General features: G+C 40.1%; 3 protein-coding genes and 2 pseudogenes across 4 annotated transcripts in view; 3 read left to right on the plus strand and 2 right to left on the minus strand.

Annotated features, from left to right (window-relative positions):
- LOC104711390 (small ribosomal subunit protein uS17z) overlaps nucleotides 1-27,167 on the minus strand; it is a 52,668-nt gene that overhangs the window by 13,592 nt on the left and 11,909 nt on the right. The window lies entirely within an intron of this gene.
- LOC147938746 (putative polygalacturonase) lies at nucleotides 670-2,760 on the plus strand (annotated as a pseudogene). Its single transcript, XR_015566257.1, has 4 exons — nucleotides 670-1,041; nucleotides 1,371-1,473; nucleotides 1,591-1,840; nucleotides 2,075-2,760. The product of XR_015566257.1 is annotated as a putative polygalacturonase (transcript).
- LOC147938747 (putative polygalacturonase) lies at nucleotides 4,702-7,467 on the plus strand. The gene is made up of 6 exons (XM_087465337.1): nucleotides 4,702-4,775; nucleotides 5,089-5,160; nucleotides 5,398-5,739; nucleotides 6,089-6,212; nucleotides 6,315-6,560; nucleotides 6,682-7,467. Exons 3-6 carry the CDS (start codon nucleotides 5,398-5,400, stop codon nucleotides 7,362-7,364), a joined length of 1,395 nt encoding a protein of 464 aa, XP_087321463.1. The 5' UTR covers nucleotides 4,702-4,775; nucleotides 5,089-5,160; the 3' UTR covers nucleotides 7,365-7,467.
- Nucleotides 7,610-26,474, minus strand: LOC104774332 (large ribosomal subunit protein eL13y-like; annotated as a pseudogene).
- LOC104711394 (putative polygalacturonase) lies at nucleotides 23,859-25,871 on the plus strand (the record flags this gene model as incomplete). Its single annotated transcript, XM_019229995.2, has 4 exons — nucleotides 23,859-24,143; nucleotides 24,493-24,616; nucleotides 24,719-24,964; nucleotides 25,086-25,871. Coding segments are annotated over 4 exons (1,338 nt in total), but the record flags the coding sequence as incomplete, so codon positions are not given.

Below are 27,167 nucleotides of genomic sequence, written 5' to 3' on the forward strand. Positions count from 1 at the left end.
GCGTTAAAATTTTGAAGTTTGACCGATATATTTATAGCGTCTACTTATAAATAAACGCTATCTATAATTTCACGTTTATTTAACATAGCATAAAGCGTTAAAACGCTATTTTCTTATGCTATAAATACACGATTTTCTTGTAGTGTTCATACATCATATATAGTAATCTTTTTAATAAAGAGTGAAAATGAAATCTTTTTTATCTATAAATTTTTGGTTATAATTGATAATGGTGGAACTGATTTTTATTTTTATGTAATTTTGGATTAAGACTCCTAAAATTGAACTCTTTTCATCTATAATTAAAAGCAATCGTTTATAATTATCATCAGGTTCAAATGTAGCCAAAATAAAATAAAGAGAGCGTTTAAATGTAGCCTCTACTATAAATAAAAGGATATGGAGCCGTGCGTTTGTTTTGTTATAGCTCTCGCTTATTTTGGTAAAACCATTACACATCTATAAATTAAGCAACTTAGTCCTACTCTTTATACAAGTTACGACATTGACTATCATCTTTGATAAACACCTTGGATTACGTATTCAAACTCTGAATTTTAAAGGTAAGTAATCAGATATCTTTCTCTATTTTTTCAATAATAAATATAAATCTTATATGTTATAGCTTCGATATTAAATAACGGACAATGATTCACTTGTTTTTCAGCGATGATTCGGATAAATTTTTGCATATTAGTAGTTTTGGTGATATTGGATTTTCCGGTGATAGAATCACAATCACTCAATAGCAGTAAGACATACTCATCTCGGGATCCTACACTTGGTAGGGATTTTGTTGAAAACGTGGTTTTGGAGTGTCGGAGACATAGCGCAATTTTGACGGATTTCGGAGGTATTGGAGATGGAAAAACCTCAAACACGAAAACGTTTAGAGAAGCTATAAAAAACCTTAGTTTGAAAGCAACCGATGGTGGAAGCCAACTCATTGTCCCGAAAGAGCAATGGCTCACCGGAAGTTTCAACCTCACCAGCCATTTTACTTTGCACATCAAAGAAGGTGCAACCATCCTTGCTTCTCAGGTAATGTCTATGTTTGTTGCTAGGTTTATAATTAGCCTCTCTATATATAGTAACTACTCATATATATCCCAATTATAATCAGATATTTAATTGCGATATTCATAAAATAAATAGATATGTAGATACAAAGATTAATTAAGTACGTAAAACCTCTATATAAATTAATAACATTCTGGATCATGATATATTATTAGTTTATTGCTATACAAATTAAACTGAAAAATTAATTTAGGATTGAAGAAATATACTAATTTATTGAAGTACGTATCAGTATATAATATATATTGTATTCTCTTTGGGATAAATAACATTTGGTTTGAAACAAACAGGACAAATCTGAATATCCCATGCTTCAAGTGTTGCCGTCATACAGAGATACAAGGTTTGCTAGTTTAATCTACGGAAGAAACCTAACTGATGATGTTATCACTGGTAAGTGGTAATTAATTAAGCACACACGAGAAAATATTAACATACATCATACAATTTAATAGGCATTCGACCTAATCAAATGAATATTGTTTTATACAACCAAACGTTATTCGTTAGGTGACAAAGGGATAATCAATGGACAAGGGAAGTCATGGTGGGCAAAGTATCGAAATGGTGGTTTCAAGTCGATACAAAGACCCATGTTTGATCGAGATTGAGTCCTCCAAAAACGTTCAGATCTCGAATATCAATTTGTTTGATGCTCCGATGTGGAGTATCCACCCTGTGTATTGCAGAAATGTCATCATTAAAGATGTTAAAATATCTAATCCTATCGATTCTCCTAACACTGATGGAATCAATCCAGGTATATTGTCTACACAACTGATATAACGACATTTTCTATATTATTTCTGTTATAGTTAACATTAGAATAAATGAAATGACCAATCTTTAGTTTTATAATAAGAACGTATTAAAGTCTTGAATGTTTATATACGTTTGCAAAAAAATTAAAATGTCTGTTTTTTTTGTTACGTAATATTATGAACTAAACTGTATACAATCAAAATGTATAATTTACCACTGGTTCCTTCCACAGATTCTTGTGTCAACACACTAATAGAAGACTGCTTCGTAATCTCTGGCAACGATTGCGTCGGCCTCAAGAGTGGAATTGCAGTTGTTACGGCAATCCAAATGCTTATGATCCGACGGCTCTCATGCAATGCCCCCAACGGTGCAGGCGTAGCCCTAGGAAGCGAAGTGTCCGGAGGAATTTCAGGTGTAAGAATCGAAGACGTAAATCTATACAACACACAATCCGCTGTCAAGATTGAAACCGCTGTGGACGGCGGCGGTAACGTTCAAAATGTTTGGGCTCGGAGGTTCATGATCAAGACATCGAAATACGTTTTCTTAATGACGGGATCACACAAATCAGTACCAAGAGGTGGATACAATATTCCCAAGGCCAAGCCGATCGTTACCAATATCAACTTCCGAGATATTAAGGCTGAGAATGTTACCACCTCGGCGAAGCTCCAAGCGATGAAAAGCAATCCTTTTACGAGTTTATGCATGTCGAATGTTAGTATATCGCTTTCTCCGAATGCGAGTAAGCAGCAGTTCCATTGTGTGGATATCGTCGGAAAATCGAAAAGCGTTACGCCGCAGCCGTGCAGTTTGTTACCGGATACGGGACTTCAGTTTGGGTGTACTTTTCCGACGGAAAAGATTCCTATTGAGAATGTTGTATTAAAAAGATGTCGTGCTCATATTCTCTAGATTAGGATATGCAACGTGCGCAGGTTTATGATTTATATAGTCCATAATGTAAATATGAAAGAACTAAAATGTAACATTTGTATATATATAAAAATTCAAGAAACCCAGGCGTTCATCTTTTTCGTTTTAGCTGACGTTCAAATTTCAATAAAGGCTTGCTTGCTAAAGCATTTGTAGAAGACAAATTATGAAAATTTAGAAACTGGAAAGAAATATTAACTAGATCCAACATACAGTTTTATATTACTTAATATTATCATTATCGGCACCAATCAAGAAGTCATAAGAACTTTTACAAAAAAAAAAAAAAAAAAAAAAAGAAGTCAGAAGAAGGTTCGTCTTTTTTTCTATACATATGAAGACAACTGCATGGAACTTTTAAAAAACATATGTATGTATATGTATTATTTACTGCGGTTTCATATTATACAAAGAAAATCCATGAGTTTAAGAGCGAAATACGTTGACCTATGCAAATTTATCTCAAACCCTAAGAATGTCTAGACCAAAGTTTAATAAATTTACTAGGTTCCAACCTGTATTATGTGTGGAATAAATCAGTTTAAATAAAATATTATAATAAAATTATTATTTGAGATTTAAGATTTTTTGTATAAAACAAAATATGTAAGTAAAGTTTATTTTTTGTTTATTCAAATTTGCGTTTATTTTTTTATAAAATATGTTTCACCCGTGAAATATTTGAACTTGGAAAAGAATGTAAGTTGGTGTAAAAAGTTTTAATATCTTTTTGTGTTTCTAAAAAAAAATTCACATATTTTATGATTCACATTATTATCTACATCACTATACCATTAAATAGATAAAACAATATTTTTTTAACTAATCAGTTTAATTTAAATTAATTCTAAGTTTAAAAAGTGCAATGAGAAAAATGTATAAAAGTGGTAAATAAATGAATAATTTTTTTATTGTTTGTGAAATGTAATTTACTTCTAATAATTAGATATATTATGAAATTGATAATTAAATACATTTCTAGATTTAATTGCTAATTAAATCTTTGATTTTTAAAAACCAATAGAGAATAACATTGCCTTATATTTGTCAATGACATATTTTATGTAAATGATAATGAGATGTAAGGGTATTTATTAAAAAAAGGCACAATAGCTATGTAAGGGTATTTATTTTATACATCAGCTTTTTGTGTGAGTTATTCTCTATTAATGTATAGGGAATTTTTAGACTAATCGGTATAATTTAAACTAATCCTAAATTTAAAAAATGCAATGAGAAAATGTATAAAAGTGGTAACTAAATGAATAATTTTTTTATTGTTTGTGAAATGTAATTTACTTCTAATAATTAAATATGTTATAAAATTGATAATTAAATATATTTATGGGTTTTAATTACTGATTAAATCTTTGATTTTTAAAAACTAATAGAAAATAGCATTGTCTTATATTTGTCAATGACATATTTTATGATAATAAGATGTAAAAAAAGCACAAAAGCTATGTCAGCACGACACATAAGCTTTTTGTTAGAGTGCTTATCTATTAATATATAAGGGATTCCTAGTATTTATTTCCTCCTCTTGGAAAGCAAACCAATTAAATTATCAACAAATATATATATATATATATATATATATATATGTAATCTATCAAGTGTGCAAAAGCCAAAAGAAAATAAGATGTGGCCAATTTCTATTGCTAAAGATGCATTATTCTAAAGTTAGTCAACATGTGTAGTGTGTTGATAAATATGAGTCCTAACTAATAACTTTGTTGAATATAATTCATGATACTTTATTTATTATTTTAGGATTGTTTCTCAATAACCAATGACAGATATAGTATAGAAAATGAAATCTTAAACTTAAATATTTTTCCAATTTTCTCAATGATATAAAATCCATACATTTAATAACATATCTCTATAATTGATCCCAAAAAAAAAAATAACATATCTCTATAAATATAGTGGTCCAAAAATAAAGTTGGTAAAAAGCAGGTCAGCAATGGGAGTCCTGCTAATCCCAAGAGGTTTAATTGTAGAATTCCAAATTTAGAATTGTATTCTTGTAAAGATGGAAAAGAAATCATATGATTTTATACTTAAATGGATTATATGAGATATATTGATATATATATATATTTAGATAGTCTTTTTATTATAACTTTCTTATTTTATACTCTTTGGTTATTTTCTTAGGAAAATTATTAATTAATATATTACAATTGGATTTTTTAAAAATCTTTACATAATTGCAATCGGAAGATAAAAGACTATATTCCTTAATGTGTTTGCAAAAGAAATCTAAAAATATATATGGATCTCTTATGTTATCTCTCACAGACAATTAGACCAGAAGGAAGACATATATTTCTCTGTTCTTTCTTTGGTTCTTAAAGGTTAAAGTATCTTAAGGTAAACAACAGATTCTTCTTCTCATTTTTCCTCCAAAATAATATTGTCCTAATTTACTTGTTTGTCGTAAACATCTTTATATCCGCTAATAATTTGCGTTATTGTTCGTTATCAAATCTATAGAAGTTCAAATTATCTAAACCAATACATCACGGAAATATTAATTTGATTAATTTAAATTTTCAATATAGCATCGTCAGTTTTAATCATCTATGTGCATGTTTGTATGTTGTGTAGATGATTAGGCCGGTGTTTGCTATACTAGCCATTTTGGCTATATTCCATTTTCCGGCAATTGAATCCCGGAGTCACCGGAAAAAGGTGGATTCCAAGATTGAGTTCCAAGCGTTGAGATGTCGGAAACATAGTGCAATACTGACTGATTTTGGTGCGGTTGGAGATGGAAAAACTTCTAATACAAAAGCGTTTAGGGAAGCCATAAGCAAGCTCAGCCAAATGGCAACCGATGGCGGAGCTCAACTCGTAGTTCCTCCCGGGAAATGGCTTACCGGAAGTTTCAACCTTACCAGCCACTTTACTTTGTTCATCCAACATGGTGCTACCATCCTTGCATCTCAGGTAAGTGTGTGCTTAAATCCGTTTCATTCATATATTTAAAAATCCAGTAGTAACCAAACAAGTAATAGTTTTGTATCAGTTTTTGGTTTAGGGTTTGATGGATCCGAGTTAAACGTCTTTACATTTCATATATACCATATCAAGCTATACTGATTTGACCAAATCAAACTGTTCCTAATGAATCACAAATTTAGTCTAATTGAGGGTTTTGACGTTAGAACTTAGAATTCTTTTCTGTTAGCACCTCTCCCTACTTGATACACATCTTAAATGCATTAAAACGAGTGTATGTATGCATTATACAACCGTCCGGTTCGGTTCCACCTATAACATTTTTGAACAAACACAGGACGAATCTGAATGGCCAGTGATCGGTCCATTGCCATCGTACGGGATGGGAAGAGACGGAAACGGAGCCGGGAGATTCAACAGTCTCATCTCCGGTACAAACTTAACCGACGTGGTTATCACCGGTAAGTTTCCAACACAATCACACTACACACCATGCATGTTGTCAGATTATATAATCAGAAAATTTCCGATTCTGATTTTGATTGTTTTTCTTGATTATAAAGGCAACAACGGGACGATCAACGGACAAGGACAGTATTGGTGGGATAAATTCAAAAAGAAGCAGTTTAAGTTGACAAGACCGTACTTGATCGAGCTCTTGTTCTCTAAAAAAATTCAAATCTCGAACATCACATTGATCGATTCGCCGTCGTGGAACATTCATCCGGTCTATTGTAAAAACGTCATCATCAAACACGTCACCATTCTTGCTCCCGTCACTGTTCCTAACACCGACGGAATCAATCCAGGTAATGTTTAGTTATCTTACGTGGCAATATTATTATCCTACGTGGCACATTGTTTCATCCTCTGTTTTTGTGTGTGTTTAACTTTAAATAAACGACTCTGTTTCTTGATTATCCCATCCAGATTCTTGCAAAAACACATTGATCGAAGACTGTTACATAGTCTCCGGAGACGACTGCATCGCCGTGAAGAGTGGTTGGGACCAATACGGGATCAAGTTCGGAATGCCGACGAGGCAGCTCTCTATCCGACGGCTCACATGCATCTCCCCAAAGAGCGCAGGAGTAGCGTTAGGAAGTGAAATGTCCGGAGGAATCAAAGACGTTAGAATCGAAGACGTTACTCTAACCAACACAGAATCAGCCATCCGAATCAAAACCGCTGCGGGGCGTGGCGGTTACGTAAAGGACATTTTCGCTAGGAGGATCACAATGAAGACGATGAAATTCGTTTTCTGGATGAATGGAGACTACAACAGCCACCCTGACGAAGGTTACGATCCTAAGGCGTTTCCGGAAGTTACTAATATAAACTACCGTGATATGACGGCTGAGAACGTGACCATGTCTGCGAGTCTCGACGGGATTGATAAAGATCCGTTTAAGGGTATTTGTATTTCGAATGTGACTATGGCTTTGGCGGATAATGCTAAAAAGGTGCAGTGGAATTGTACAAATGTTGCTGGAGTTACGAGCAGAGTTAAGCCGGAGCCATGCAGTTTGTTGCCGGAGAAGAATCAGGACTGTGTGTTTCCGTCTGATTTGATTCCGATTGAGAGTGTTGTCTTGAAGAAGTGTTTTGTTTGATGTATCACAGTCTCACAGATTAAGATGAGATTTATAAACTATATGAAACTACAGTATATAACAAAATATATAAAATATAATATGATATGATATTTTCCATAAATTCAGAGAATCAAGCTAGCATCAAAATCGAAGATTGAATGATTAAAACATTGATGAAACCAAAAACAGATCTTTGATAATACAGAAAAAAAAAAAAAAAAAATCCAAAATATGATAAAGACAAAAAGAAGAAATTAAGATTGTCACTTCTTTTCTTGTTTCTCAATTTCAGCAGCTCTCTTGGCTCTAGCACCAGCATATCTCTTGTTCATGCTCTCTAGACGGATCTCATGTCAGAGGTCAGCTTCACAAGCTCCATTGTTGGCTTCTCACAGGCCATATGCATGTAGTCTCTTTGGACCTGTGTTGCATTGGTCAACTCTTCCGATGAAAAATCACCAGTCTGATACACAAACACAAACGAAAACCAAATTTATTCCAATGATTAAGACCAGTAAGATTATCTTGGAACTTGGAAGAAGTACCTTGGCATTATGAGCACCACGCGGGAAGATAACCAACTTAGCCTTGTAGGATTTTAGCCTCTGGAAATTGGATTGAGGACCTTCTAAAGATCGGTTCTTGCGATGATGGTCAAGAGAATTACTTACTGTAGGAGCCAACTTCTTGGGGATATTAGCAGCCTAAAGTTGATTAAAAAATAAGAAACTAATAACAATCTGAACTATATCCAACATGAAACAAAATACAAAAGCTATAAAATGAAGAACAGAGAGATATTACAAACCTTGAGGAGTGAATCTTTTACCGGTTCTGATCCTTCAAGTTGTACTTAAGAGTCTGACCATGCACAACAGGTCGGAGAGTTCCAGGGGAAGATCTTCACAGTCATTTTATGCCTCACTGAGTAAGCAAAGAGAATATAGTGTTAACTTAGTGAAACATGAAAGTTTTTTCACTTCTTTTTGAAGTGTTGTCCATTTGGGATGACTGTAACGCCCCCGAACCGCACTTTGACCACCCAGGCCATCAGACGGCACCGAAGTGCTACTATGGGAACTTTCGTCAAAGGTCCGGCCAAGTGCAAGAACAAATCAGGCCCTTCGACCTGTCCCTCGGCGAGGTTCCCGACCACACGGCCCATCCTTAAGGCTTTGCAACCCTACAGACACGCCGTGTGTTGAGTCGACTCGGACTAAGTCTATATCAGTACGACATCGCTCGATTTAAAGAAAAATCCGAATGCATTAAAACTTAAAACAGTAACTACAACCGAGTACACATAAAAGTTCATAAGGCATAGAGCCAAAGTTTGGTTCGCAAATAAACATACTTTTACTTTACAATAGACACCAAAAAGAAAACTACTCCGGAGTCCTATCGTTCACCACGCCTTCTAGTTCCCTCTAGGGTTACCTGCAGAACAACAATATTATCATAAGTAATCTAAGATTACTTAGTGAGCTCAGGGTTCCTGCAGAGAAATAAATCCCAAACCCCAATTCCCCATTAACAATCAACATGCACGCAAATACAATAACATGCGAACATAAACAAGCAACATGCAAGCATAGATAAACAACATGCAGGCATAAGCGATTAACAAGCAAGCAAGCAAAACTACTCAACAACCATCAGAGATGACATGCGGAAGCTATCAAGCTAACAGAAATCACTCTACCAATAAACGCAACTACATGCAACCATAAGCAACAACATGCAACAACATGCAACAAGATGCAACAACATGCAACAACATGCAACAACAAGCAACAACATGCGACAACATGCAACAACATGCAACAACATGCAACAACAAGCAACAACATGCAACAATATAACTTGAAATAAAACATCAGTTTTTAACAAGTTTAATTTATTTGGGCCCTATATGCATCCCTCTTCCCCAACCCCTCATGATTTCTCCAAGTCGCAACCACAAAGGCAAGCGTTTGGATATCAGCCAAAATTACACCGTCGTGTAAATAGCCTCGGCCAGGGTAGCGAGCCCAGTAACCTCCAAGCTCTTCGTGACCAACCCTGCACACACACGAACATGGGTTGCATGTCGCGGCTGCATGTGGCACGGAATGGGAAGGGTAGCAATACCAAATTTTACAACGCTTAGCCGGACTTTCTCGCGGACTAGAACGCTTTAAGATCTCACCGAAGTTTATACTTAAGTTTATATGGTTCTTAAACCCATAATCTTACAAGTATCTCAACCAAAACTCGCCTTTGTTACTAGATCATCTCGATCTAGTAACTAACACAACCTCACCGCGCATGCATTTAAACAAGAAAACATAAAAGAATTTCAAGTAAATGCATCTACATGCAACATGCAAAACCGCGCACTAGATGGATGTTTTTAACTCTCCATCTAAGCCGATGCAAATATGTGCCTGAACTCACAGTAAACCGTCGACGAATGATCTCCTTTGATGAAGCTCTTCTCGCGGCAACTCGGATCTCTCCTTCGGTTAGAGTCGATTTCCTTATCGATCTAACGTTGATGGTCGTTGGTCGATAGTCTTCTCTTGCACCTTCTTCTTTCTCTCGCAACACCTTCTTCTTTCTCTCGCAACACTCACTCTTTTCTTCTTTCTCTCTCAAACTCTCTCAACTTACCCCTTCTTTCTTTGTGAGAAAATGAGAGGAATGAGAGCTTATTTATAGAGTGAATGGGCGGTGGAGGCAACCAATGAGAGTCACATGCACTCTCTCATTAGTGTGTATTAGAGCAACACTCAACACTTGGAAGAATCTTGATTAGCCACCTTGCTTTCCACTTAGCTTCCTTGAATTCTTTAATCCTCCACTAATCCCCATTAAGTCTTCTTGAATAAAATATTCATTCCACTAACTAAGTCTTCTTGATTAAAATATTAATCCACTTAACTTCCTTGACTTAAGTGATTTTTGGTGGGGAAGACTTTTAATACTCTCGGTCGACCATCATCGATCCTCGGCAGCTCTCTCGGCAACTATCGGCATCCATCGGCAACTTCCTTCGGATACTCGACACTTTCTCGGATACTCGGCAACTTCCTCGAGTACTCGATAACTTCCTCGAGTACTCGGTAACTTCTTCGAGTACTCGGCACTTTCTCGGGTACTCGGTACTCTCGGCATTTCTCGGCGACTGCCGGATAATGCGTCTCGGACGGTACGGGCGGTACATCTCGGACGACTCGGACAACTCTTGGTCCGTTACACTTTTCTCGGACTTCCCTTCATCAAACTTTCAGCTCTTCTTGCTGTCTGCTTTTCTCGGTCTTTTGGACTTGAAATCACGTCAAAAATTTACCCCTAGGTGAGGGTCACTACATTCTCCCCCCCTTAATAGAAGTTGTCCCGAATTCCATAGGGTTCTGACGGTCCTGCCTCATCTTCTTCAGCGAACAACTGAGGATACTTGGCACGCATCCTATCTTCATCTTCCCATGTGGTGACCTTACAGTTCTGCTTTCTCCAAAATACTTGGATTTGAGGAATGCTCCGGTTCTTCAACTTTCGGGTTCTTCTTTGCCCTATTCCAAACAGTCCTTCGGGTAGCTTAGGTTTGACTCCAACTCCTCGATAGGCTCTGGCACAATCATTCTAGGATCTGGCACATGCTTCCGTAGTTGTGAAACGTGGAAGACTTTATGCAATCGCATAACCTCGGGCATTGATAACCGATAGGCTACCTCGCCAACTCTTTTCTCAATCTGGTACGGTCCAATAAACCTTACCGCAAGCTTTCCCACTTTGCCAAAACGATCCTTTGCTTTTTGTGGTCTAACCTTCAAATACACCATGTCTCCAACTTCAAACTCCACTTCTCGCCTCTTCCGGTCTGCGTACTTCTTCTGGCGATCTTGAGCTTTCTTCATGCTCTCTCGGATAAACTTGATCTTCTCCGTTGTTTCATCAATCAACTTGTGATTAAAACTTGTCCGTTCTCCAACTTCCGTCCAACATAAAGGCGTTCTACACGGCCTTCCGTACATGGCTTCAAATGGCGACATGCCGGTGCTTGAGTGATAACTGCTGTTATACGCGAACTCCACCAATGGCAAATTCTTCTCCCAATCTGATGACCATTCTAGCGCACATAGTCGGATCATGTCCTCTATGGTTCGAATAGTTCTCTCAGTCTGTCCGTCAGTCTCTGGGTGGAATGAGGTGCTCATATGAACATCTGTTCCCAACGCCCTATGTAAATCTTGCCAGAATATTGACGCAAACTTCGGGTCGCGATCAGAGACAATGTTTGATGGCACTCCATGAAGCTTCAAAATCTCGTCTATATACTTCTCTGCCAAGACTGGCGCTTGATCTGTGCTTCTTACTGGAACCAAACGGGCTACTTTGGTTAAACGATCAACCACTACCCATACTGCGTCATTGGTTCTCCCTTTTCTTATAGGTAGACCGGTAATGAAATCCATAGAGATAGAGTCCCATTTCCAAATCGGTATGGGCTAGTTGCGAAGCAATCCTGCTGGCACTTGATGCTCTACCTTGATTCGTAGACATGAATCACATTGGCTTACCCATTTCTTTACTGCTCTCTTTAGTCCAGGCCAGTGATAATACCTACGCACATCTTTGTACATCTTGGTGCTCCCCGGATGTATACTCAAAGCTGAGCTATGGGCGGCTCGTAATATCTCTTCTCGTAGTCCGTTCCTGTCAGGTACGGTTACTCTCCCATTGAGAAGTAAAGTGTCATCATCCGCCAGATGATAACCACTAGCATTCGGTTCTTCCAAACTTTTCAACTCTTCGATGATCTTCTTCAAGTTCTCGTCCTTGGGTTGTTCTTCACGAATTCGATGTAACAGGCTCGCTTGAGTTACGGCTTGTAAACCCAACGGCTCGCTAGATTCTCCCTCCAAGGCTAAAAGCCTTACCTTCTTCAATTCCTCAGCTAAAGACTCCACGTCCTTCTCGACATCAACTTGTGCTTTTCTTCGGCTTAGCGCATCTGCTACTACATTCGCTTTGCCTGGGTGATACTGAATCTTCAAATCGTAGTCGGCTACGAACTCCATCCATCTCCTCTAGCGCAAATTAAGATCTGGTTGCGTGAACAAGTATTTAAGACTTTGGTGGTCTGTAAATACCTGGACAGCTTCTCCATACAAATACGATCTCCATATTCTCAATGCAAACACCACGGCTGCCATCTCCAGGTCATGTGTGGGGTAATTCTCTTCATGCTTCCTTAACTGTCTAGATGCATAAGCAATCACCCTATCTCCTTGCATCAACACACATCCAACTCCAACTCTTGATGCGTCTGTAAACACAGAATATGGTTTGTTTGGCTCAGGTAGGGCTAACACTGGTGCTGATGTCAGTGCTCCCTTTAACTTCCTGAAAGCTTCTTCTACCTCCTCGCTCCAAATAAAAGGTACTCCTTTCCCGGTAAGCCGTGTCAACGGTTTCATGATGGACGAAAACCCCTTTACGAACTTCCGGTAATAGCCTGCAAGGCCTAAGAAACTCCTTACTTCCGACGCAGTCGTTGGCTTTGGCCAATCCTGTATTGCGGCGATCTTTTCTGGGTCGGCGAACACACCTTGCTCCGAAACTCGGTGTCCTAGAAACCCAATTTCCCTTTGCCAAAACTTGCACTTGCTAAACTTTGCAAATAGCTTCATTTCCCTTAGCCATTCCAAAACCTTCTTCAAATGCTCCGTGTGCTCCTCCGCACTACGCGAGTATATCAGGATGTCATCGATGAAAATTATCACGAATCGATCTAGATAGTCATGGAAAACTTCATTCATCAATCGCATGAATGCCGCCGGTGCATTGGTAAGTCCAAACGGCATTACCACGAACTCATACTGGCCATATCTCGTTTGAAACGCCGTCTTCATCACATCTTGTTCCGCAATTGAGATTTGATGATAGCCGGAGGCTAAATCAATCTTTGAAAACCAACTTGCTCCTCTTAGTTGGTCTAACAGCTCATCGATCCTTGGCAAAGGATACTTGTCCTTTATAGTTATGTTATTGATACCTCAGTAATCAATACATAACCGCATGCTTCCGTCCTTTTTCTTGACGAACAACACTGGGGCTCCCCATAGCAACAAACTTGGTCGTATAAAACCCTTCTCCAACAAGTCCTCTAACTGAGACTTGAGTTCAGCCAACTCGGCTGGTGCCATGCGATACGGTGCCTTAGCAATTGGGGTAGCTCTGGGCTCCAAATTTATGGTAAAAGGATGGCTCCTTGGTGGAGGCAATCCTTCCAATGGCCTAAACACGTCCTCAAAGTCCTTGACTATGGCAATGTCCTCAACTTCCATGCCTTCCTTGTCATCTCCTCCCATGGCGGTCAGAGTGACTAAATACACTTCATCCTCTTCAATCGATCTTCCAATTCTTGCTGCCGATGCGAAGTATGCCGTTTTACTTTGGCTGATCCCATTGAAAACTAGAGGGGTCCTCCCTCCATTTTCAAATATAACTCTGCTCCTGCTGCAGTCTATATGGGCTTGGTGTTCCGATAACCAATCCATTCCCAGAATAGCGTCGAACCTATCCAATGGCATCACCAATGGATTTACCGGGAGGTTCGTATCTTGCAAGACTATCGACACTTTCTTGACCCATCTTCTCGTCTTCAGCGGTGGTTGATTACCAGTAGTGTAGACGTTGATGTTCACCTCTTCCTCCTCACACAAGTCTCCAAACTTGTCAACCACTTCGGGAGTCACAAAACTATTGGACGCTCCCGAATCGAACAATACATGTGTGGGGTTACCACCAACAAGTAATGTTCCTAAATGCAAAGCAAATATAACAAAATGCAATGCTAAAACTAACCACGCAAAACACACACAAACAATCACTAACAATCACAAGAGAGTTAACCCAATCAAACCTGTTATAGGGCCCTTCGCGGCCTGTGGAAGTTTAGGTGGCTCTACTCCTAAAGCAAAAACATTTGCTGGGGTTGCTTGCTTCTTTGCTGGGGGTTCCTTCACTTGGTTCGCTGTCTGGGCACGGTTCACAGTTTGGGCGTTCGGTTTGGCCGGCTTCGACAGACATGAGTTCGCATAGTGTCCTAACTCGCCACAGTAGAAACACGTGACGGTCGACAGATTGTTACCCTTCGTTTCCTCAACAGTCGGACAAGCGCGAGCGAAATGCCCAACTTTCCCGCACACATAGCATCCCCTCGGATCCATGTTGCTCACATTACGACCTCCTTGGCTAACATTCATCTTAACCTTTCCGCGGCCTGCGCCCCAATTCCGTCCTGCCACTTGATTCACCTTTTGGGTGTTCACAATCTTAGTCTGCTGGACTGGTTCCTTCTTTTTCTCCCGAGCTGCAATCTCCTTCTCTATCTCTATGGCTTCCTCAACACTCACAGCTCTCTCTTCCACTTCCGCAACACTGCGGTAGGTCACAGCGTGTAACCTTCCTCTAATATCTGGCCTGAGTCCGTTAAAGAATCTCCGGGCCATTGCTAACTCATCATCAGTTCCTTGGTACAGATACCTCCAAAGTCTTGTAAAAATCCTCCCATATGCTCGAACGGTCATCTCACCTTGTTCTAGTTGCAGAAACTGATTCTCCAACCGGTCGCGTAACTCTGGTGGAAAGTACTTCAGCTTGAACTCTTTCTTAAAAATTCCCCACATTATCGTCTGGAACCGGTAACTAGAAACTACGGTATCCCACCATGCACGAGCATCTTCTTCCAAGAAATTAACTGCTACTGGTCTCCTAAACTCCTTTGGGCACTTTGTCATCTCGAAGTTATTCTCCAGGTCTTTTATCCACACGTCTGCTAATACTACATTCGGGTCTCCTTTGAACTTACGGAACCCTAAGTTCCGCAACAACATCACCCGTTTTAGAAACTGGTCGGACGGATCTTCTGCTGCACGGTTTGCTTGGTCCTACTGCTGTTGCTGGATCAAGTGATTTAAGAGGTCTTGGACCATCTTAAGTGTCTGCTGGGTCTCCGGCACATTCTGTTCACTCGGTCCTTCTCCATGCGCTTGATCTCCCCTCGGCATGTTCTGAGTTGGATAGGCGGTGTACGGTCCAAACGGTGAAAACCCTGGTGGGTACATACTCTCCGGTGTACTAAAACGATTTGAACCCGCTGGTGTGTATCTTGGTGTCGCGCCAGGTACATACCACTCCGGCATAAACATGTCCGGCCCATACATGTCTGGGAACGACTCTTCCCTTTGCACATCATCAAACTGCGAACCCCATTCCTCCGGACCAAACTGCTGACTTGAACCCCTCCCTATGTCCGGCGAACGATACGTCGACCTAGATCTTTCGGATCCTTGACGAGACATCTGCATCCACGATCAACAAAGGGTTTACTTAATCCCATCTAACCCTAAGTGATGAACGATCTGGATTATCCTAAGTGTCTATTGCGACCATTTGACTCGATAAATCATTTGAAAACGCGAGTCCTATACAGCATCATAACCATGCTCTAATACCACCGTTGTAACGCCCCCGAACCGCACTCTGACCACCCAGGCCATCGGACGGCACCAAAGCGCTACTATGGGAACGTTCGTCAAAGGTCCGGCCAAGTGCGAGAACAAATCAGGCCCTTCGACCAGTCCCTCGGCGAGGTTCCCGACCACACGGCCCATCCTTAAGGCTTTGAAACCCTACAGACACGCCGTGTGTTAAGTCGACTCGGACTAAGTCTATATCAGTACGACATCGCTCGATTTAAAGAAAAATCCGAATGCATTAAAACTTAAAACAGTAACTACAACCGAGTACACATAAAAGTTCACAAGGCATAGAGCCAAAGTTTGGTTCGCAAATAAACATACTTTTATTTTACAATAGACACCAAAAAGAAAACTACTCCGGAGTCCTATCGTTCACCATGCCCTCTAGTTCCCTCTAGGGTTCCTGCAGAGAAATAAATCCAAAACCCCAATTCCCCATTAACAATCAACATGCACACAAATACAACAACATGCAAACATAAACAAGCAACATGCAAGCATATATAAACAACATGCAGGCATAAGCGATTAACAAGCAAGCAAGCAAAACTACTCAACAACCATCAGAGATGACATGCGGAAGCTATCAAGCTAACAGAAATCACTCTACCAATAAACGCAACTACATGCAACCATAAGCAACAACATGCAACAACATGCAACAACATGCAACAACAAGCAACAACATGCAACAACATAACTTGAAATAAAACATCAGTTTTTAACAAGTTTAATTTATTTGGGCCCGGTATGCATCCCTCTTCCCCTACCCCTCATGATTTCTCCAAGTCGCAACCACAAAGGCAAGCGTTTGGATATCAGCCAAAATTACACCGTCGTGTAAATAGCCTCGGCCAGGGTAGCGAGCCCAGTAACCTCCGAGCTCTTCGTGACCAACCCTGCACACACACGAACATGGGTTGCATGTTGCGGCTGCATGTGGCACGGAATGGGTAGCAATACCAAATCTTACAACGCTTAGCCGGACTTTCTCGCGGACTAGAACGCTTTAAGATCTCACCGAAGTTTATACTTAAGTTTATATGGTTCTTAAACACATAATCTTACAAGTATCTCAACTAAAACTCGCCTTTGTTACTAGATCATCTCGATCTAGTAACTAACATAACCTCACCGCGCATGCATTTAAACAAGAAAACATAAAAGAATTTCAAGTAAATGCATCTACATGCAACATGCAAAACCGCGCACTAGATGGATGTTTTTAACTCTCCATCTAAGCCGATGCAAATATGTGCCTGAACTCACAGTAAACCGTCGACGAATGATCTCCTTTGATGAAGCTCTTCTCGCGCCAACTCAGATCTCTCCTTCAGTTAGAGTCGATTTCCTTATCGATCTAACGTTGATGGTCGTTGGTCGATAGTCTTCTCTTGCACCTTCTTCTTTCTCTCGCAACACCTTCTTCTTTCTCTCGCAACACTCACTCTTTTCTTCTTTCTCTCTCAAACTCTCTCAACTTACCCCTTCTTTCTTTGTGAGAAAATGAGAGGAATGAGAGCTTATTTATAGAGTGAATGGGCGGTGGAGGCAACCAATGAGAGTCACATGCACTCTCCTCATTAGTGTGTATTAGAGCAACACTCAACACTTAGAAGAATCTTGATTAGCCACCTTGCTTTCCACTTAGCTTCCTTGAATTCTTTAATCCTCCACTAATCCCCATTAAGTCTTCTTGAATAAAATATTTATTCCACTAACTCCACTAAGTCTTCTTGATTAAAATATTAATCCACTTAACTTCCTTGACTTAAGTGATTTTTGGTGGGGAAGACTTTTAATACTCTCGGTCGACCATCGTCGATCCTCGGCAGCTCTCTCGGTCGACCATCGTCGATCCTCGGCAGCTCTCTCGGCTACTATCGGCATCCATCGGCAACTTTCTTCGGGTACTCGACACTTTCTCGGCAACTTCCTCGAGTACTCGATAACTTCCTCGAGTACTCGGTAACTTCCTCGAGTACTCGGCACTTTCTCGGGTACTCGGTACTCTCGGCATTTCTCGGCGACTGCCGGATAATGCGTCTCGGACGGTACGGGCGGTACGTCTCGGACGACTCGGACAACTCTTGGTCAGTTACACTTTTCTCGGACTTCCTTTCATCAAACTTTCAGCTCTTCTTGCTGTCTGCTTTTCTCGGTCTTTTGGACTTGAAATCACGTCAAAAATTTACCCCTAGGTGAGGGTCACTACAATGACATTGTTGTGCTTCATTTCTTCACCACAATATGCAAAAAACAATAACAATCGGCAACATGTGAATTCGTGCATTTAAAAAAAAAAAAACTTAGGCTCAAGACTCAAGAGAAATCAAATGACGTAAAAGTTCACACTGCAAATTTAAGACACCTCAACAATGCTATATAGCTAATTAACATCAAACAAGCAAAACATATAATAACTAAGGATCTAGAAAACGCTTATTAAAATCAGTACTACATTAGGGAGTTTTTGATAGACTCCTAAAGAGGAATCTGCTCCCAAGAACTCACTTTGCAAGGTCTTGAAGTTGAATGGACGGAATGATGAAGATGAATGGGTTGAAGATGCAATAGATCGATCAATGGAAGGTGAGAGGGTGGTTTATGCAGCGGATCGAAGAAGATGAAATGGTGAAATGATGCAGCGGATAAAAAGGGGGATTGAAGTGAACTTCCAAGAGAGATGAAAATCTCTTAGACTTCAGGCTCGAATTCAACTTAGGTATGACACACTAAGAAGAAGACAAGTTGAGAAGATATTACACACTTCTCAGATCAAACAAGTAGAAAGAAGTTTTTTATTAAAAATGTTTGATGAGAAACAAAGAAGAGATACATGGTCTTTAAATAGGAGAAGGGGAGGACGAGATAGAGGAGAGAAAACCCTAGACAACTTGCAAGTTCAAGTTCAAGCTCATGCAAGATTTCTAGGAAATTAAAAAATCAATAAATACAAAGTTTGAATGAGAAATAGATAGAAAATGGGCCAAGGCCTTTGTGGGGAACCTTGGACCACGAACTGGGCTGGTAAAGGGGGCTTGAAAATGTTACTTAGGCCTCATTAAAAACCTTGTCAAGAAAACCCAATAGGACAAAACTTGATCAAAGGAAAAAGAGCACCAAAGCAACACTTTACCCTTTACTGAGCACCTTCAGTTGTGATCATTGTGCAAGTGGTTTGAGCCACGTATTCAAGCTTCTTATCCAGCTCCTTGAGTAGTCCAGTGATGGCTTGATTGAACCTCTTGGACCGTGACCTTGTTATAGGACCCGCTGGAACGGTTAATGCTTCCTCCGCTGCTTCCACTGGTACAAGCTGTTCCTCCGGTGCTTCCTCTGGTTCAAACTGGTCCTCCGGTGCTTCCTTAGGTTCGAGCTGCTCCTCAGGTCTGTGTGGTTCGGTTGAGCCGTCCATGATCTCATCATCCTCTCCCACTTGAAAAGGATTTGACCTCAAATCCGAATTATCTGCACAATAAGAAAGAAGATCAAAAACATTGAAACTGCCACTAACTTTGTACTTACCTTGGAGGTCGAGTTGGTAGGAATCGTTGTTGATTCTTTTGAGCACGGTGAATGGTCCATCGATCCTCGACATTAGCTTGGATGCTTGCTCCTCCGGGAAACGTTCCTTCCGAAGATGAACCCACACTTGATCACCCTCATTGAAGATGACTTCTCTACGCCCTTTGTTCGCATACTTCTCATAAAGCTTCGTCCGGGCCTCCAGATTCTCCCTAGCCTTTTTGTGAACCTGTTTAACTAAATCGGCCTTTTTCTTGCCATCAAGATTTGTTCTTACACTCAAAGGTAAAGGCATTAGATCCAAAGGAGAAGTGGGGTTGAACCCATAAACTATTTCAAATGGAGAAAACTTAGTCGCAGAATGCATAGAATGATTGTAAGCAAATTCTACATGCGGCAAGCAATCCTCCCAAGTTTTAAGGTTCTTTTTGATAAGCACACGCAACAAAGTAGACAAAGTTCGATTCACAACTTCAGTTTGCCCATCAGTTTGCGGATGACATGTAGTAGAGAAAAGCAATCTAGTTCCTAACTTAGATCACAAAGTTTTCCAAAAGTAACTAAGGAACTTAGTATCACGGTCAGAAACTATGGTCTTAGGTATGCCATGCAATCGAACAACTTCCCTAAAGAACAAGCTAGCAACATGAGATGCATCATCCGTTTTATGACAAGAAATAAAATGCGCCATTTTAGAAAAGCGATCAACCACCACAAAAATAGAATCCTTACCTGCCCTAGTCCTAGGCAATCCAACCACAAAATCCATAGATATATCAGTCCAAGGATGCAAAGAAATAGGTAAAGGGGTATACAAACCGTGGGATTGAACCTTAGCCTTAGTTTGCTTACAAGTCGCACACCGTTCGCAAAGTCGTTCAACATCTTGTTTCATGTGCGGCCAGTGGAAATGTTCTTGCATTACCTTATAAGTCTTAGCAACTCCAAAGTGACCCATTAAACCACCACCATGAGCTTCCCTTAGAAACAATTCTCGAAAAGAAGAGTGAGGCACACAAAGTCTATTTTCAAAGAACAAATAACCCTCATGGCGATAATATTTCCCAAAAGCACAGAATCATCAGCATACAAGTCCTTCATTTGCTCAAAACCTAGCAATCTTGCATCTAAAGAAGTAAGCAAAATATACCTGCGAGATAATGCGTCGGCAACGACATTATCCTTACCTTTTTTATACTTGATCACATATGGGAAAGTTTCTATGAATTCGACCAACCGCGCATGACGTTTATTGAGCTTTTGTTGACCCTTGAGGTGCTTAAGAGACTCGTGGTCAGTATGAATGACAAACTCCTTCGGCCAGAGATAGTGTTGCCACGTTTGTAGGGCTCGGACCAAAGCATAAAGCTCTTTGTCGTAGGTCGGATAATTGAGTGTAGCTCCTCCAAGTTTCTCACTGAATAAAGCTATGGGCTTATGATCCTGCATCAAAACAGCTCCAATACCTATCCCTGAGGCATCACACTCAATCTCAAAAGTTTTCATAAAATTTGGAAGATTTAAAACAGGGGAATTAGTAAGCTTCTCTTTCAAAGCCTGGAATGCATTTTCTTGTGCAGCTTCCCATTTGAAACCAACGTCCTTCTTGATGACCTCCGTAAGCGGTGCGGCAATGGTGCAAAAATCCTTGACAAACCGTCGGTAGAATCCTGCTAAGCCGTGAAAGCTCCTCACCTCGCTCACATTTGTAGGACTTGGCCAATCTTTGATTGCCTTGACTTTCTCCTCATCAACCTTGATTCCATCTGCACTTACAACAAAGCCTAGGAAAACAAGATTATCTGTGCAAAAGGTGCACTTCTTCAAATTCGCATAAAGCTTTTCCTTGCGAAGCAAATCCAAAACAAGTTTAAGATGCATGACATGATCATCTAAATTTTTGCTGTAAACCAAAATGTCATCAAAATAAACCACAACAAAATCACCAATATGCTTCCTAAGGACATGATTCATCAATCTCATGAAAGTGCTAGGCGCATTAGTTAACCCAAACGGCATGACTAACCATTCATATAACCCTTGTTTGGTTTTAAAAGCCGTTTTCTACTCATCACCCTCTTTCATATAGATTTGATGATATCCACTTTTAAGATCAATCTTAGAAAAGATGCTAGAACCATGCAATTCATCAAGCATATCATCTAATCGAGGTATAGGATGGCGATACTTAACCGTTATGTTGTTGATGGCTCGACAGTCCACACACATACGCCAACTCCCATCTTTCTTTGGTACTAGCAACACTGGAACGGCACATGGACTCATACTTTCTCGAATATGTCCTTTGTCCATCAGCTCGTTCACTTGTCTTTCAAGCTCCTTTGTTTCGGTTGGGTTGGTGCGGTAATCTGGTCGGTTTGGTAAAGCAGCTCCCGGCACAAAGTCGATTTGATGTTCGATCCCTCGGATTGGTGGTAAACCAATGGGATTGTCTTCCGGAAACACATCACTCTATTCTTGCAAAACCAACTCAACTTTACTCGGTAGCACCGGTTCGGGGTTAGTAGAACAAGCAAGAGTTTCTTTATAAACAAATAGTAAACTATTGTGACTTACCTTGCTCTTACCCTTGTTATCAGTTGGTTCAGTTTGTTTGGCGGTTCGCTGTTTCATGCTAAGCTGATCAAGATAGACCTCATGCGGCGTCATGGGAATGAGAGTCGTCTTGCGGCCATTGTGTTCAAAGGTGTGTCGGTTGGTGAAGCCATCATGGTGAACTTGTCGGTCTGATTGCCATGGACGTCCAAGAAGAATGTGGCTAGCGTCCATCGGAAGTATGTCACACATGATTTCGTCCTGATACTTACCAATTGAAAGCGGCACCTTGACTTGCTCCTTGACGGTCATCTCACCTTTTTCGTTGAGCCATTGAAGCGCATATTGTTTTGGATGTTTGAGAACTTCTAAGCCAAGCTTTTCCACCATAGTCCTGCTTGCAACATTAGTACAACTACCACCATCGATAATCAAACTACATACCTTGTCTTTGACAATACATCGCGTGTGGAACAAGTTTTCTCTTTGCGCTTGCTCCTCGGACTTAGTTAGAACACTCAGCAATCTCCTAGCAACAAGCAGCTCTCCTTTAGCTGGGGCTTCCAAACCCTCTTCCACAGAGTCGTTTTCCGAACGCTCTTCTTCAGATTCTACCTCGCCATTTTCTTTTAGGACCATGATCCTTTTGTTGACACATTCGCTTGCGTAATGTCCAAGTCCTTGACACTTAAAGCAACGAATATCCCTTGTCCTTGTGATCACCTCCTTACCCTTACCTTTCGGGTATGACTCTATTGGTTTGGTCTTGACAAATGGCTTGTAGTCCTTCTGGTAGCCGGGCTTGTCCTCCTTTTGATAACTTGACTTACCTGAGCTGTAGCTGGTCTTAGCGGTGCTGTAGCTGGATTGAGAGTTCTTCCTCTTGATTTGCTGTTCGAACATGACTGCTTTGTGATGCATCTCCTCAATTTCCACATAGTGCTGGGTTTCTAGACGGTCTTGGATTTCGCGGTTGAGACCTCCCATGAATCGCGACATCATAGCTTCTCCATCTTCATGAACATCAGCTCTTAGCAATAGGGTTTCCATTTCCTTGAAGTACTCTTCGACAGTCTTGCTTCCTTGAACTAAGTTCCTCAAACGTTGATGAAGATCTCGGTGATAATAACTCGGCACAAATCTCCTTCGCATGACGGCTTTCAGCTGGTTCCATGTATCGATCGGCATGTCTCCGGTACGTTTGCGGCTGGTAACAAGCTGATCCCACCAACTTAGAGCATAGTCGTAGAACTCGGTAACAGCAAGTTTAACTTTGTTGACCTCGATGACCTCTTGACAAACAAAGATTAATTCGATTTTCTGTTCCCACTCCAAGTAGGCATCTGGGTTGCTGGTTCCGTGAAAAGCTGGGATCTTGCACTTAAGTCCTCCCAACGGATCTCTTGGTACTGGACGTTTTCGTCGACGCCTTCGCTGACTGCTGTGTGAAGAACCGTGGCTATAGTACTGCCTTGTCTCGTCGTCTTGCCTTGGTTCCTCCTGGTTCTGCCTTTGTCGCTGATTTGCTTCCGGGTTGGGTTGATTCAAGTGTAGAGCGCCAAGTCTTGTATCAAACATGGTTGTCATAGCTGCGGTGACTGACTTAAAGATCTTCCTTTCAAGACTGGATGTAGATGACTCTTCCTCTTCCGACGTCACCATGGTACCTGCAAAGAAAACAAAGATCCACCAGTAAATAGTTCCAAAAACACGTAAATGAAAACAGATCTGGGAAAATTATGAAAATGAATCCAAAAATTCTCAAATCAATTTTCAAAAATACTAGACTCGTTCTTGGTTCTGAAACAGTTGAGTTTATAATTTTTGCACGAGTAAAACATTTAATAAAATTCTCGTGAGATGAACAACAGATCTGAAAATAAAAGAAAAGTGACGATTGGAATCCCGGAGTCACCGGAAAAAGGTGGATTCCAAGATTGAGTTCCAAGCGTTGAGATGTCGGAAACATAGTGCAATACTGACTGATTTTGGTGCGGTTGGAGATGGAAAAACTTCTAATACAAAAGCGTTTAGGGAAGCCATAAGCAAGCTCAGCCAAATGGCAACCGATGGCGGAGCTCAACTCGTAGTTCCTCCCGGGAAATGGCTTACCGGAAGTTTCAACCTTACCAGCCACTTTACTTTGTTCATCCAACATGGTGCTACCATCCTTGCATCTCAGGTAAGTGTGTGCTTAAATCCGTTTCATTCATATATTTAAAAATCCAGTAGTAACCAAACAAGTAATAGTTTTGTATCAGTTTTTGGTTTAGGGTTTGATGGATCCGAGTTAAACGTCTTTACATTTCATATATACCATATCAAGCTATACTGATTTGACCAAATCAAACTGTTCCTAATGAATCACAAATTTAGTCTAATTGAGGGTTTTGACGTTAGAACTTAGAATTCTTTTCTGTTAGCACCTCTCCCTACTTGATACACATCTTAAATGCATTAAAACGAGTGTATGTATGCATTATACAACCGTCCGGTTCGGTTCCACCTATAACATTTTTGAACAAACACAGGACGAATCTGAATGGCCAGTGATCGGTCCATTGCCATCGTACGGGATGGGAAGAGACGGAAACGGAGCCGGGAGATTCAACAGTCTCATCTCCGGTACAAACTTAACCGACGTGGTTATCACCGGTAAGTTTCCAACACAATCACACTACACACCATGCATGTTGTCAGATTATATAATCAGAAAATTTCCGATTCTGATTTTGATTGTTTTTCTTGATTATAAAGGCAACAACGGGACGATCAACGGACAAGGACAGTATTGGTGGGATAAATTCAAAAAGAAGCAGTTTAAGTTGACAAGACCGTACTTGATCGAGCTCTTGTTCTCTAAAAAAATTCAAATCTCGAACATCACATTGATCGATTCGCCGTCGTGGAACATTCATCCGGTCTATTGTAAAAACGTCATCATCAAACACGTCACCATTCTTGCTCCCGTCACTGTTCCTAACACCGACGGAATCAATCCAGGTAATGTTTAGTTATCTTACGTGGCAATATTATTATCCTACGTGGCACATTGTTTCATCCTCTGTTTTTGTGTGTGTTTAACTTTAAATAAACGACTCTGTTTCTTGATTATCCCATCCAGATTCTTGCAAAAACACATTGATCGAAGACTGTTACATAGTCTCCGGAGACGACTGCATCGCCGTGAAGAGTGGTTGGGACCAATACGGGATCAAGTTCGGAATGCCGACGAGGCAGCTCTCTATCCGACGGCTCACATGCATCTCCCCAAAGAGCGCAGGAGTAGCGTTAGGAAGTGAAATGTCCGGAGGAATCAAAGACGTTAGAATCGAAGACGTTACTCTAACCAACACAGAATCAGCCATCCGAATCAAAACCGCTGCGGGGCGTGGCGGTTACGTAAAGGACATTTTCGCTAGGAGGATCACAATGAAGACGATGAAATTCGTTTTCTGGATGAATGGAGACTACAACAGCCACCCTGACGAAGGTTACGATCCTAAGGCGTTTCCGGAAGTTACTAATATAAACTACCGTGATATGACGGCTGAGAACGTGACCATGTCTGCGAGTCTCGACGGGATTGATAAAGATCCGTTTAAGGGTATTTGTATTTCGAATGTGACTATGGCTTTGGCGGATAATGCTAAAAAGGTGCAGTGGAATTGTACAAATGTTGCTGGAGTTACGAGCAGAGTTAAGCCGGAGCCATGCAGTTTGTTGCCGGAGAAGAATCAGGACTGTGTGTTTCCGTCTGATTTGATTCCGATTGAGAGTGTTGTCTTGAAGAAGTGTTTTGTTTGATGTATCACAGTCTCACAGATTAAGATGAGATTTATAAACTATATGAAACTACAGTATATAACAAAATATATAAAATATAATATGATATGATATTTTCCATAAATTCAGAGAATCAAGCTAGCATCAAAATCGAAGATTGAATGATTAAAACACTGATGAAACCAAAAACAGATCTTTGAGACAAAAAGAAGAAATTAAGATTGTCACTATGAGCACCACGCGGGAAGATAACTAACTTAGCCTTGTATGGATTTTAGCCTCTGGAAATTGGATTGAAGACCTTCTAAAGATCGGTTCTTGCGATGATGGTCAAGAGAATTACCTACTGTAGGAGCCAACTTCTTGGGGATATCAGCAGCCTAAAGTTGATTAAAAAAATAAGAAATTAATAACAATCTGAACAATATCCAACATGAAACAAAATACAAAAGCTATAAAATGAAGAACAGAGAGATATTACAAACCTTGAGCTCTTCAAGAGTGAATCCTTTACCGGTTCTGATCCTTCATGTTGTACTTAAGAGTCTGACCATGCACAACAGGTCGGAGAGTCTGACCATGCACTGGGACGGGGGAAGATCTTCACAGCCTTTTTATGTCTTGCTGAGTAAGCAAAGAGAATATAGTGTTAACTTAGTGAAACATCAAAGTTTTCTCACTTCTTTTTGAAGTGTCGTCCATTGGGGATGACATTGTTGTTCTTCATTTCTTCACCACAATCTGCAAAAACAATAACAATGGGCAACATGTGAATTCGTAAGTTCAAATGACTGCTAGTTAGGCTCAAGACTCAAGAGAAATCAAATGACGTAAGTTCACACTGCAAATTTAAGACACCTCAACAATGCTATAAAGCTAATTAACATCAAACAAGCAAAACATATAATAACTAAAGGATCTTGAAAACGCTTATTAAAATCAGTACTACATTAGGGAGTTTTCAACATCGTTAAATCAATGAAAAAAAAAACACATCAACGAATCCAGATTAAAACTCGGAATAAACGCAATAACGAATGAGCTAGCACAACACATGAGATCGAAGTAATTAAGAGAGGATCACAAAAACATTACACAAATAGCAGATCGAATACAGATGAGTACAACACAATCGATGACACGTAGAGATCAAATAACAAAAAGAACGTCACTCACACGTAACAAAGCCCTAGATAATTTCTCGCTAGGTTTATTTATATGTTAAGATTAGGCCTCCTGGTCTTAAATGGGCCAAAATAAGATAAACCTTCTTGAGAAGATGTTAGATACTTAGACTCGGTTAAGGTTTAAAACCAAATAAACCGATGAGTCTCATTTGTTTTGGCAATTTCCCCGATTTTGTTCTTAATCGTATATTTTTCAGTCTATTTTCGTATGAAAACAGATTTCGAATCGGATA

This window comes from Camelina sativa, chromosome 9, assembly GCF_030686135.1.
Source record: "Camelina sativa cultivar CO46 ecotype springtype chromosome 9, ASM3068613v1".
Lineage (NCBI taxonomy): Eukaryota > Viridiplantae > Streptophyta > Magnoliopsida > Brassicales > Brassicaceae > Camelina > Camelina sativa.

What these genes read in the sequence shown, in the direction of transcription:
- LOC147938747 (XM_087465337.1), top strand. Translation starts at nt 5,398, where the DNA reads ATGATTAGGCCGGTGTTTGCTATACTAGCCATTTTGGCTATATTCCAT. An exon ending in CTACCATCCTTGCATCTCAG is followed by an intron (nt 5,740 to 6,088) that starts GTAAGTGTGTGC and finishes GAACAAACACAG; the next exon opens with GACGAATCTGAATGGCCAGT. An exon ending in AACCGACGTGGTTATCACCG is followed by an intron (nt 6,213 to 6,314) that starts GTAAGTTTCCAA and finishes TTGATTATAAAG; the next exon opens with GCAACAACGGGACGATCAAC.